The sequence below is a fragment of the Mirounga leonina genome, unplaced genomic scaffold (assembly GCF_011800145.1).
Source record: "Mirounga leonina isolate KUSES-001 unplaced genomic scaffold, KU_Mleo_1.0 Mir_94, whole genome shotgun sequence".
In the NCBI taxonomy this organism is placed as follows: Eukaryota; Metazoa; Chordata; class Mammalia; order Carnivora; family Phocidae; genus Mirounga; species Mirounga leonina.
Genome location: NW_023270855.1, coordinates 21,545,787 through 21,558,440, shown reverse-complemented (window position 1 = coordinate 21,558,440; position 12,654 = coordinate 21,545,787). Strand labels below are relative to the sequence as shown.

Below are 12,654 nucleotides of genomic sequence, written 5' to 3'. Positions count from 1 at the left end.
AGGGAGACCGAGAGAATCTCAAGCAGCCTCCAGCATGGAGCCTGATGCAGGGCTCAATCTCACAACCCTGAGATCATGACCTGAGCCGAAACCAGGAGTCAGAGGCTCAACTGACTGAGCCAGCCAGGTGGCCCAAAAATAAAATCTTAAAAGAAATACCCATTTTTCATAAGCTGAATTATTTCAAAATAAAAGTCAAACAAGACATTTTAAAAGGTGTTTTCTAAGGGAAAAGGGGGTGTTTCAGCATTTTGGGGAAAAGGCAGAGGAAAGGGAAAAGGTACAAAAGCAAGAGAGAAAAAGCTTTCGGCTTATGCTGGCTGGATGACTCAGTCTCAAGCCATATCGCATTTGATTTTTTTCCTTTTTATTCCCTTGTGGTGCAGGGAGGAATAAATTAAGAAGAAAAAAAAGCCTTATAGTGTTAGCATTTATCTTTCAACAAACAGGAAATGAAAATGATACCATATTAGGAGCCACTTTACGTTATTCATCTTCTGAGCCTTAGTAAGTTATTGACTGGCCAAACTAAAAGATGCTCTGAACACATAATGCCAAAGGAATTTAGTTTTCCAAAGTGGCTCAGTTAGAACAATTAAAATGTTTGCAATGGCATTCTTCTACAGTTATTCGTATTTCTGTAGTTGTTTGTTTTTTTTTTTTTTACCGTGTTTTAAGTTTTTAGGTGTTAGAACCAAAATATTCATAGAATTCTAAAAAATATTGTGTCTTAAAAGTTATCATGGGGCAGAAGGAATGAAGGCATATCTATTATTCTTTTTAAAAAACAAGTAGTCTGCCATACTGAATGTTACAAATTAAAGGGTGAGAGGTGATAGTTACTTAAGAGTCTGATGAATATTAACTGTGACTTAATTTGGGGGTAAACATTGTTGACGGAGCAATTAACCAAGACCAAGGAGAAGGAAATCCAAATTCCCAGCATCAAAAGGAATCATCACCTCTATGTTCTATCCAGATGTCTACCATGCTGACATTTTACTGGTCAGAGGTAATAACACTATGTCGCAAACACATACCTAGAGTTTGTACACACGGCCACATCCATAAACCCTGGAGGTTACTGCCATGGGAGACAATTTCTCACTTCTCTGTGAGAATATTAGCGTAGAATTCACTGTCCATTTTGAGAATTACCCAGGTTCCTTATTTCGCCTCATACTCAATTCTACCATCCTAGCTCTGCTTTATTATAAAAGATCAGCAAGGTTACAGAAAAAAGGCAAAAGTCCAAGTTTCTGTTTTTGTTTGATCAGTGCTAACTAGCATGTAATATATTCTTGGATGGGTTCTGGATTTTTACCATCAGTTACAGCTCTAACTCTAACACAAACCCTTTTAACAATTAAAGAAAAAAATCACCTGCCAAATTCACTTTTTGTTGTTTTAGGCAAAAAGGCTAATATTTCACACCTACTGAAACCACATCCTCTCTCTACTGGGGCTGTCGTGCATTTTTAATACTCACTGGCCCTTTAAAAAGCTTTCAGATTCTTTATTACTTTTTATGCCGTTATTCCATGAGCTCAGCATCCCTATCCATTTTCACGGCATCCTTTCATTATTATAATATGACAATACAAACATTTAATATTAGCAAATGTATATTCCAGCATTCCCTCATAAACTGAATCCCATGCAAAGCAAAGCAATGGAGGATGAGACATGTACTCCAAAGGTCAACTAAAAATTTGGTTGGCAAATGAAAACAATTTTTTATGTTGTGCTAGCAGAAATTACTCTCTAAAAACTTTCCTGGTGGGTACGGGAGGGGTTTCTGGTGTAAAAAGGAATGCCAACAGGCCCCACATTGAGGGGACATGCTCGTACAATGTTTGGTTATTAGCAGGTTCCCCAATTTTGGAGAGAGACAGCAGAGTGAAAACGGATGAAGGTCGTGGGCACTGCAATCACACTATGCTGGATTCAGATTCTGGCTCTGCGACTCTGAGCACATTATGTAACCTTTTTAAGTATTTAGTTTCTTCTTCTAAATATGGAATAATAATCTCTGAACTCTGAAGAGTTGTTTTGAGGATTAGATAAGTTCTTGCACATAACAAGCTTAGCACAGAGCCTAGTGCTTCACGGATGCTCAAAAATATCTAACTTTCTCTAAAGGAAAGTTACACCGTCTGGTCTATTTAGACCTCAAGTGGTTGAGTATATGCTTGGAACCCCGGTCCATGTGACAAGAGTTCTGTGCAGTTTGCAGTGGGCCTGGCTGGGGAGAGGATTTTGATGTCTTGAAGAATGGAACAGAAATCGTAGGAGAGATGAAGCCCACTGCTTATGGATTGATTTCCTTGGTTCTCGCCGTCTCTTGCCCTCATCCTAGGCAAATGCTTTTTCTCCCCTTGGCTGATACAGGTCATCCCCTCTTCTATTAGCCATGGCCTCAAATTAGGTTTTAGCCTGTCCGGGCTGTGAAAGGCTGGAACGCTTGTATCGCTCTGGACACACTGATAACTGCCGAAGGCAAGGAGCTCCATTCAACATCTTCAAAGATAAAAACTGAGGAGATTAAACTCATTCTTTTAGCAGAGAAAAGGGAACACGGTTTTAGGTTCATTTAACATAATCACTTTATATGTTGTCTGGAGGACTAATCATTTTAAGCCCAATTTGGCGGTTCTCACTTGTGAGAAACAGAATCTGAAATAAATGAAGGATCCCGGATGTGTAAAAACGTTTGAATTACCGAGGACGGATGAGAAGAAAGGACCAAGTGACTCATGTGATTTCACAGAGGCAAGGACTGTTGTGGCTACCTCAAATCCTCTCGTCCTACTCTTGTATTTTATAGTTGGGGAAACTGAGGCCCCAAGGGTGAATGCACCCAAGAACACGGAGCTGGGAAGGGGCAGAAGTAAGACTAGAATTCCAGTTGCGGGACGCCTGGTCAGACTTTCCCACTCTGGTGTGACTATAAGAGGCACCTGGGATGCTAACTGAAAACACAGATGGTTTGCCACTCTTCCCACTCCTATGCTGAAGACAGGACTTGCAGAAACTCCAAGGCAGGGTGAGATACAGAGTGTCAGCAGGTACTCCACAGAGGACCAGGCAAGCCGGGATCATTCCCAGACAATGATGATCCCCAATTTAATTGATTGGGGTCTCACTTAAACTTGCTAAACCCAACATGCCAAGCGAGGGGATGTGGGCGTAAACGTTTTAATAAGGACCCCATGTGTCTGGGTTTAATGCACTCGTTTTGGGAGACAGGACTCTCTTCCATGGACTAAGTCCCAACAGTGGCTGTTTGGTTTTATATACGATGATGATTGAGGCAGAGTGCATCCCATTTCATGGGTCTCTTAAGTACGTATGATCAAAAGAAGAAAAACAAGAAAAAACCAAACCAAACCAAACCAAACAACAATTTGGAAGGAGGGGAAATGAAATTCTTCTACCTGAGTATTTACCAAAGAGTTCTTTTTGACCCACTTTATCAAACTCCGGTCATTCACATGCCTTCAAAGCTCAGCGCCATTGAAAACTTCTAAATTATTTCTTTAACACAACTGCAGTTCTCAGGTGGTAGGCAACCTATGGCTCACTCCATCCCAATGGAAGAATTTCCCTACTTTTATTGTATTCTGTCACCATCTTAACATTCCTTACGTGTTATTATTAAAGACTCTCTTGACATTTAAAGCAGACGGCACACTAATACTCAGTCATAGTCTAGGAATTCTAATGCTCCCGGAGCTAAGCAGGATTTTAAATTATGAAAAATGAGTGTCGTGGTTTTCAAAGAGGGACGTGGAAGTGAGAAACCCAGAGACCCTCTCTTCTTTTCCTTGGCTCCAGTCACAAAGCAGTGGTGCCATTAGGACGTCTTCCCCGCATGCTCTGCGCTTACTCAGGGAGAGTCAGCGGGCTCCGTGAGGCCACTGCTGCCAAGAACTGTCCTGAGTGTTGCCTTCCCTGGCGTTGGAGAGGCCTGAAGTGGGGACACATTACAGATAATATATCTGCAGAAGTCCAGGAAGCTGGTGTGATTACAAACAGCACCGCTAATGGTAAGTAATCACTCGTGAAGTCCCCGCAGTAACTGACCTGTGTTAGGCTTAATGTCTCCCTCTGCTACTGAAGCTTGCACACTCTTCTCCCTGCTGACGTTTCCTTGGAGCTTATGGTTCCTGCTGTACGTGATTTAGAAAATTTCCAAGGGATTCCCGTGTCACCGAGTTCTAGCCTTGCCCGGCTGCCATGGATTGCTGAGGAGGGAGCTCCAAGCGGCAGAGAAAGGCACGGCCTCCCAAGCCAGCTTTTACAACCAGTGATCCGCAAAGCCTGCATGTCATACACAGAACCTCGGTGAACCAGGACGACCCTGAGTGGAAAGCGTTAGGTGGCAGTGCCACCAAAGGAGGAACACGAACACAGGCTAGGCTAGAATCTTGGGCATTGCCCACTATCTGCCATCGCTTTGAACAAGTGAATGAGACCTTCTCAACTTCAGTTTCCTCATCTGGAAGAGGAGAGGCACAGAGAATTATTTCTTTCACTCTAACAGCCAAGAACTGGTCATCAGTAACTTAGGAACACCTTTTCAAAGGGGAAGAAAGGCCCAGGCTCATTAGATGTTTGATGTATACTGATTTTCAAATGTTCTATTTTTCCACTAAAAAAAATGATAGGATTGAGGAATTCAGGAAGTATCTGCTCACAGGCGGGTTGTGAGGATTCAATGAAATTAGGGGTAGGAAGCATCTTGCACACCGCCTTGGCATATAGTAGGAACTCAGTAAATACCCTTCCAAATGGTTCCCCAGGTCCTTTATAAATTACAAGCAGAACAGGAGGCATTAAACAGCTCTCTTCCAAAGCCACTGGATTCAAAGTGATCATCTGGGTGAACAACTCATTCCATTTTGCCAGGTACTTTCCCAGTTTTGAAACTGGAAATCCCAAGTCCCAGGAAAGCCAACTGTGAAGGTTGGTCATCCTACTTCTTGAGGAACAGAGAGATGAACTGGAGAAAGAACACATATTCTTCCACTGTCTCCCTCACACTATGATCAAAGCAAATCCTTACACGGCTCTCTTGGCCTGGACTGTACTTGCCCCCTGCCCCCTCCCGTGTCCGCCCCGCCATGCCTCCTGTGCTTCCTCTTATAAATTCTGCCTGGTGTGGGGTGAAAGACAGGCTAGTCTTCTCTCTCTGCTAGGCTGCACATATAGGAAGGAAGACGCTGTCTTGCTTATCTGCATCCAGTGCTCAGCACACAGTAGGTGCTTGATAAATGGTGACCGAATGGAATCAAATTATTAAAGACAAAAGGTCCCCCCCTCCACTCCCACCCTCCTGCCTGGGTCAGGCAGAGCATCCCCATTGGTTGGGTCAGCTCTTTTTCCCCTTGGCTGCTTCCAGTATTCACTTTAAAGGGTCTAGAGGCTCAGGGATTGCAGGAATCCTGCCCTGAGCCCGGGCCCCTGCCACATGCTGGGTTGTGGACATGAGGAAACACCGGATCTCCAAGGCTGCTTCTTTCTTCCATTCAAAACCCATCTTTACATGCCAGGGGGCCGTACATATGCGCTGACAACTGAGCAAGGTCACATGATCATTAAAACCAACATACGTGGCCAGAAAAATTTATCTATGCCACGAATGTCTCAGCTTTCTGAGACAGGGAAATCTGTCTGAAGACTTTCTTGTCTGTTAAATCGGATGCTTTTCCCTTCTCCCAAGATGGAATCCCGATCTAGCCACTATGATACATTGTGTGCCATCTCATTCATGGCTTACTGGTTGAGACAGTTCATAAGCATGTCCCACCTAAGTGAACCCAGGCAAGTAGATTCATATGAATTTAAATGCTTTGAGCATCAGGTGCTTCCTTACAATCCTGCCCATGGCATACGGGTGGGCCATTCTTAATGTCAACCTATTTCTGCATCCTGTGTCTGCGGCTCTTGTGTGTGTGTGTGTGCGTGTGTGCGTGCGCGTGTGCATACTTCATGACCTGTACAGTAAGACCGTGCATTTTGATTGTGGGAACATCATTCCCCTCCAGTTCTGACCTAGCCTCTTGTCTGCATAGCATCCAGAAGAATCTGTCGAAAGCAAGCATCTAACAGATACAATCTTAAATTACATTCCCTCACCTCAAAAAGCCATGCCCTTCACCCAAATGATTACCATGGTGTCCATCTATCTTGATGTTAGGTGCATATACGTACAGCACAAGCAGCTCACACAAATTCTCTACAATGCTGGGCTCCCGGGTAACAGATGGGGTTAATCACCACCGAGTCCACTGCTAAAATGTCAAAAAATTGCAACTGTCTTTGTAATAGTGCAATGTGGCTGGAAATATTGCGAAAGGCTCAGAATGCCCACTAAGATGTCTTCTTGACCCCTCTTCCCTCTGAGACCAGTAACAGGGAGCAACATGAGAACTGAATTAACCACTCTGTTCACAAGCTCCACATAACGAGTTCACTGCTAGGAAAACATGCATTATATATTGTGATAACTTCCCACAAAAAGAACAACAATACAAATGCATCTCTCCCACAATGCTGACGGGACAGGCCTAAGTCAGACTGTAGCCCATGATCTTGATTTCTGCCTGGTTGCCTTACCTCTCAACACTGGAATCGTGAAGGCTTTTCACGTGATTCAAGCACAGCGTTGCACAGGCAGCACCAAGAAAGGAAACATCTCTAGCCAGGATCCCCCGAGGCTAACAATGGTTATTAAATTTTTTTCCCCCTAATCTTCAGGAGGGGTTCATTAGAGGTAAGAAACACAAGAGCCTTATGTTTGGATCAGAGGGAAGGGTTCTGCGGTATAGATCTGGGGGGCTAGAAATGGGCAGCACTCAAGTGGCTTCCATTCATGATGGTCATGCCTGGCGCTGGCTGACAATGCCCTGCAGAACTCTCCTGTGGAACATTTCGCGATGATGCTCTAGGGCAGACATAATGAACCTCCATTGATCTATGACACAGATTTAAGCTTATTGGGGTTAGTTTTCTAATGGGGGCACACATGTGCCTTTGCTCCCAGATGTAAACACCAGAGGTCTAAGTCCTGCTGTGCAGAGAAAGGCCTGGCAAGTCCGGGTGGTAGGGGGAGACTGATCCTCCAACAATACAGGGATCAGCCTTGGGGAATCGTTCCAACTTTGACGGCTCTTTTCTGTAGTGCTAACTTGTGCAAATGTTTTTCAAATTCAAGTTAATGAATAGGAATTCTGTAATATACTTGGAGGTAGAGGTACTTCCTGGTCTGGGGAAATGCCTTCTTGAAGGCAAAGAGAAGTAGCTGTGGGGCTGGTCATGCCCAGGGCGTCCCCAATGGAGGAGGTGATTTGTCAGTGTGCTGTGGAGGGAATGGGGGGATGATGCCAAGGGGAAATGAGAGAGGCTGTTCAAGCATAAGAACACCTCTTCAAAGTATTCTTGGCTGCTGCAGGGACCTGGTTCCCCCAACACCTCAGGTCCTATGGGCACAGCGACTGTTCGTTAAGTCAATTAAAAAGTACATTTCTAGACATGGGTAAAAGACATGGCAAATGTGACAGCACAAACATAAAAATGCTGACCCGAGAGGAAGAGGAAGCCCGCAGTGAGGACAGCTGGTGGGTCTAAGTGTACCTTGTCCTAGACTGCCCCACAACGTGCCAGATCTGCAACCCAAAGAATCTCCGTCTAATCCTGACCCCTCAGCTCTGGCTCAGGGTGAGGGTTCTTCAACAACTAAACATTGTTAACATTTTCTGGTATATTTCATCTGCCTGAATAATAACTAATGGATAAAATTGGGTCTGGCCCCTCTCTAGTACTGAAACTCTTTTGAGCATGTTTCTAGTGTTTTCAAGAACCCGTCAGTATCAGCCAGCACTACCCAAGGAGGGGACAGTGCCACTGGAAAATTACTTATCTATAGTCTGTTTTCCCTTTAACACATAAGAACCAGGAAGGCAACCTTAACCATTTTGCTCACTCTTGAAACCCTTTACTGGTTTCAGCAAGGTTCCTGCTATGTTATACAGGCTCTGGGTGATGTGTGCTAAATGAACTGGTAAGATAAACGGATGAATGAATGAATATCCATCAGCCCGCTTTCCATGATCCCCGTGATGGACAAGTACTTGTTAGGTGAAGCCGCTGTGGGGGAAACCCGACCAATGTGGTGACTAGAATGGTTTTATACACCAAGGCGAGGAAGGAAGAGGGAAGAAGGGGTTCGCAGACCTTTAGGTAGCCAGGAGCCTAAGGGGAATTATATAATGTGATGCAAATGGGTTTTTTTGAATCCTCTGGAGCAGGGGTTGTTTGGCAAACTTCTGTAGGAGCCAGCCCGATAGTAAATATTTTCAGCTTGGCAGGCCATAAGGGACTCTGGTGCAACTACTTGAACTTTTCTACTGTAATGCCAAGCAACTATGGCCAGAGATGACACATCAATGAATGGGCGTGGCCATGTTCCAATACAACCTTATATATGGACACTGGAATCTGAATTTCACATGCTCTATTCTTCCTTTGATCCCTCCCCCTCCCCCACACTGTTCAAAACATAAAAACCTTTCTTAGCTCTTGGGATTGGGCTCCTGATCTGCAGTGTGGCAACTCCTGCTTTTGACAAGCATTACGCCATCACTTTAACAATTCCCTCAGCCTTTGAAGAAACCAAAACCTTCAGAATGAGTCTGCCCCTTCTTTCGTTAAAGCAAACTCTCAAGCAAAAATATCACAAGGAATACCACAGGCAACTACCCCATAGTAACTTCTGGCCAGATGATCTTCTTTGAGTCCTATCACAAGTTGAAAACCCTGCCTTCAGTTTGATTTAGGGCTGAAGGATGAAGGGGATCTATGAATAAATAAAATCCATGAAAAATCAAAGAATCCTTCTAATGGTCTGCAAAGCTCCCAGGCCACACCCACCAAAAAACAACATCAAAGCTGCCAGGGGAGAACGACTTGACTTACTGATGGTCTAACTCCTTTCCTTCTCTTGCCAACTCTTGGGGAGAGTGAGGAGCAATGAATGAAGTCGATAATCAGCTCCTCAGTAATGAACAATGGCCCCACGCTCTCCAATCTGGAATCTGGGACACCTACTTGGGCAAACCATGACACTCTGCGAAACACTTTATTCTAACTAAATGCTGAGAATTTAAGTTTATCAACTAAATAAATGCAGGGACTTATATCACTTTATAACCACCAATACGTAAAGATTTTCAGTAGCAAGAGCCATAAAGTTTGTTCTTCTGAAACCAATTTTTCAAGGGCTTACTACACATCAATCAGAAGTGAACTTTCGGGGCGGGGGAGGAGATAAATAAAGCTACTGTTTTCCTTCTGAAGAAACATGCTAAATTTAAAGGTGTTTCCAAAGACTTACGTAAAAATTTGGGGATTTTATGATGTGCCCTTTGCCTGTATGAATATCTTACTGTTCTAATAAGTTCATCTCTGTAGTCTGAATGGAAAAATATTAACTAGCTAAAGAAAATAACTTTTGAGACAATCTTACTAAACAAAATGTAATTTGTCATATAAGATGATAACTAATTAAAAAAAATCCTTTCTATCCTGAAAAGTCACAACAAAAAGTTTAAGTGTGTTTTGGCTGATTTTTCTCTGCAACTATTTGAAGCTGTAAATGACTTAACTCAGTAAAATTCCAAATGTAATTATCTTCTGTACTTAGCCTAGGGCTCTCCATATATCTCGGCATTGCTGTCTTGCATACAAAATAGGCTTTTCGATGGCTGGTAACAATATAATGTACAACATTGTTTTAATTTCCCCTAGTCGGCTAACCTCTTGCCTACACTAAACCAGCCAGAGGAAGAAGCCACTCTGAGTCATCAAGCACTCAAAAGCATTTTGGAACTCGGTTGCATAAATGGGGTTTGTAGGGTCAGGCTTTTGCAATTGTACATTTTAATAATCTCCATTTCTGACCCAATTTTTACTTTTAGAAACTCATTTTCTATTAATTATACCAAGAATGGAATTATTGTTAAAATATGGTGGTTCATCAACAAGTGACATCAGGAAGTGGAACTCACATTAAAAAATGCCCCCCATCCCTCACAACTGTGATCCACAGGAAAATATGCACAAGTTTATTTTCTATAGTCACGAAACACATTCAACATGGCCCAAAGGATTGCCAAACACAAGATTTTTATATGTATACATATATAAAAACCTACATATATATGTATATATATAATATATACATATATATGTATATAAGATATATGTGTACATACTATATATATTAGAGATCTGAATACATGTTTTTGTGTGTGTGTGTGTGCATATTTAAAACATGTGCACTGAACTCTCGGGTGTTCTCAGTGATGGAGAGAAACGGGGACACGTTAACATGAGGAATAAATCCACACGCAGCTTCTATGTTAACTCCCGACAGCATGCTCGTGTGTGCGCGTGTGGACGTGTGTATGCATGTGTATGCGTGTGTGTGTGTGTGCGCGCGCGCGTGCGTACTTGCTGCTGACACTCACATGTGCTTTCTATCCCCATCCGTGCTCTCAATCTCTCTCCCTGGCTCGGCTCCCTAACTCCAGGTTAGCGATACCGGCAACTCAGGGGCCTTACATTAACAACAGATTAAGTTTTTAACTTAGAACGTTTTCCATTTGCAGAAGACACGGGGGAGGGGGGAAGCGAGGACGGGGGTGGGGGGAGATGGAAAGCTCACGAGGTGGCGGGGAGCTCGAGGCAGACACAGAGATGCACAGAACTTTGAAACGTCTCAGCAGCAGCTCCAAAGAAGGAGCTGAAGGTGGACTTTCCCGGAGAGTGAAAAGAGACGAGAGAAGAAAAGGACAACAACCAGTTTTGGACCTTCCATTCAATAATGAGTACACAGGAACTCATTGCAGAACACTACAGAAATGTGGGGTTCGAGGAATACTGAGGTAATATTAAAAATAAATGTGGCTTTACCTGTAGCTCTAACTGCTGTACAACCTGCATTTGTACTCTACATTGAGCTGTACTTCTATCGTCCAGCGCATGCTCGCTGTTGAGATGTCTGCAACAATACATAGAAAATCATTAAGTGAAATGGAGAAACAAACAGGAAAATATAAGTTACCAGGATGTTTCAGCATCAACTAGGCAGTGGGTCTAGTTCACAGCGGACAGTTGTCGACTTGTGCACGGCCTGCCCTTCTCCATCCCCACCACTGAATACTGGCATTGCGTGTAATTTAGTCCATGGTTATCACCAAAATCAAAGTCTTCCAGGAAGTTCTGCAGGGCCTCGAGAGAGAACCATTTACACATAAGTAAAAGAAAATTTAAGCAATTAAGTCGAGCTGGCTTTTTAAGACCCACTCGATGGGTAGATATCTAAGAGAGGGACCGCCGGCTAGTTCAGAAGCCTAATTTGGATGGGGCTGGATATGAGGGTTGGTTCACAAGAACACTGATTTTATGTAACGGGAGGACACACCCTTATACTGAAATGCAGTAACATGAACGTCAGAAACGGCAAAGGGTGGAAGACCAGCGTGACACATACGGAATCAAACATGAACCTACACACGCAAATTACATACCAGTGAGAGGGAATAAAACACAGACAGTTATTTAAAAGGAAAACTCTGCCTGGGTTCTTCACTGTTAATGGTCTGGATATCCAGTTTATAGATGATTCAGGCCACATGCTGAGTAGGCCTGTCTTGTAGTCCTTTTACTATTAGATTTTCCAACAGGGGAAAGGCTAACAAATTGAAATTTCAATCAGTTTTACCATACGCAGGAGCTCTGGTAATCAGAGGGCTGAATCAAAGCCTAAAATCTTAAAAATAAAAATTCCTGTATCCTTATAACTCAATTCTTTCCTATTAGTGATAAAAAAAAAAAAAAAGACTTCATTATGTAAAGAGAGATTTACCTCAAATTCTATGAAGAACATTTTCATGACATTTAGGCCAAAACAAATTTGGATTTAAGATAAAATTATCAAATACTCTAATGACAACATCGACGACAACAACGAGAGGGATAGCTGATTTTTAAGGCTGTAGGGTGCCACCCTATTTCAGTCACTTTTTCCAAATATGGCTTAAATGAGAAATTTAGAGCCCAGGTCTGCAACCTTTCAAAATGCCTAAATAAACCCACTGTTTACCTTCGGCACAGTTAAGTTACCTTTAACTTAGTTAAAGGTAAAATTAAGCCTTCCTCCTTTGTTAATGCGTCCCCCTCCTGCTTCCCAACACTGAAAAGGTGGTTATTTCATGTCCTGAAGCTACTTGGAATGACTTTTACCTTAAAAAACAAAATGAATACAAATTCTGCTGTTCTCCATACTTATTTATATCCTGCCCACCCCACCCCATTAAGAAAAGCAAAAAAAAAAAAAAAAAAAAAAAGAGAGAGAGCAAAGAGGAGACTTTAGGGTGAACAACGGTAATGAACCTTCAAGATATTACCTCCAGTCTTAGGCCAGAATAATGACTACAGTCTATTCTGTTTAAAGAGTAAATGAACAAACAATAGGAGCCCACACAAGGAAGGCCAAGCTAAGCAGTTTCACATGCTGCTCACTCACCTGGGGTGAATAATATTTTACAACATGCTTTTAAAAAAGGCTGCTGTAATTGACAAAATGGC

At 42.8% G+C, this 12,654-nt stretch overlaps 1 protein-coding gene across 10 annotated transcripts in view; it reads right to left on the bottom strand.

Annotated features, from left to right (window-relative positions):
- The window catches only part of FOXP1 (forkhead box P1), a 580,801-nt gene that overhangs the window by 34,074 nt on the left and 534,073 nt on the right, over positions 1 to 12,654 (bottom strand). For all 10 annotated transcript variants that reach the window (XM_034998709.1, XM_034998711.1, XM_034998710.1 and 7 more), the window contains one exon: positions 10,978 to 11,065. In XM_034998709.1, the coding sequence (XP_034854600.1) occupies positions 10,978 to 11,065 (88 nt within the window). The remainder of the gene's footprint in view (positions 1 to 10,977; positions 11,066 to 12,654) is intronic.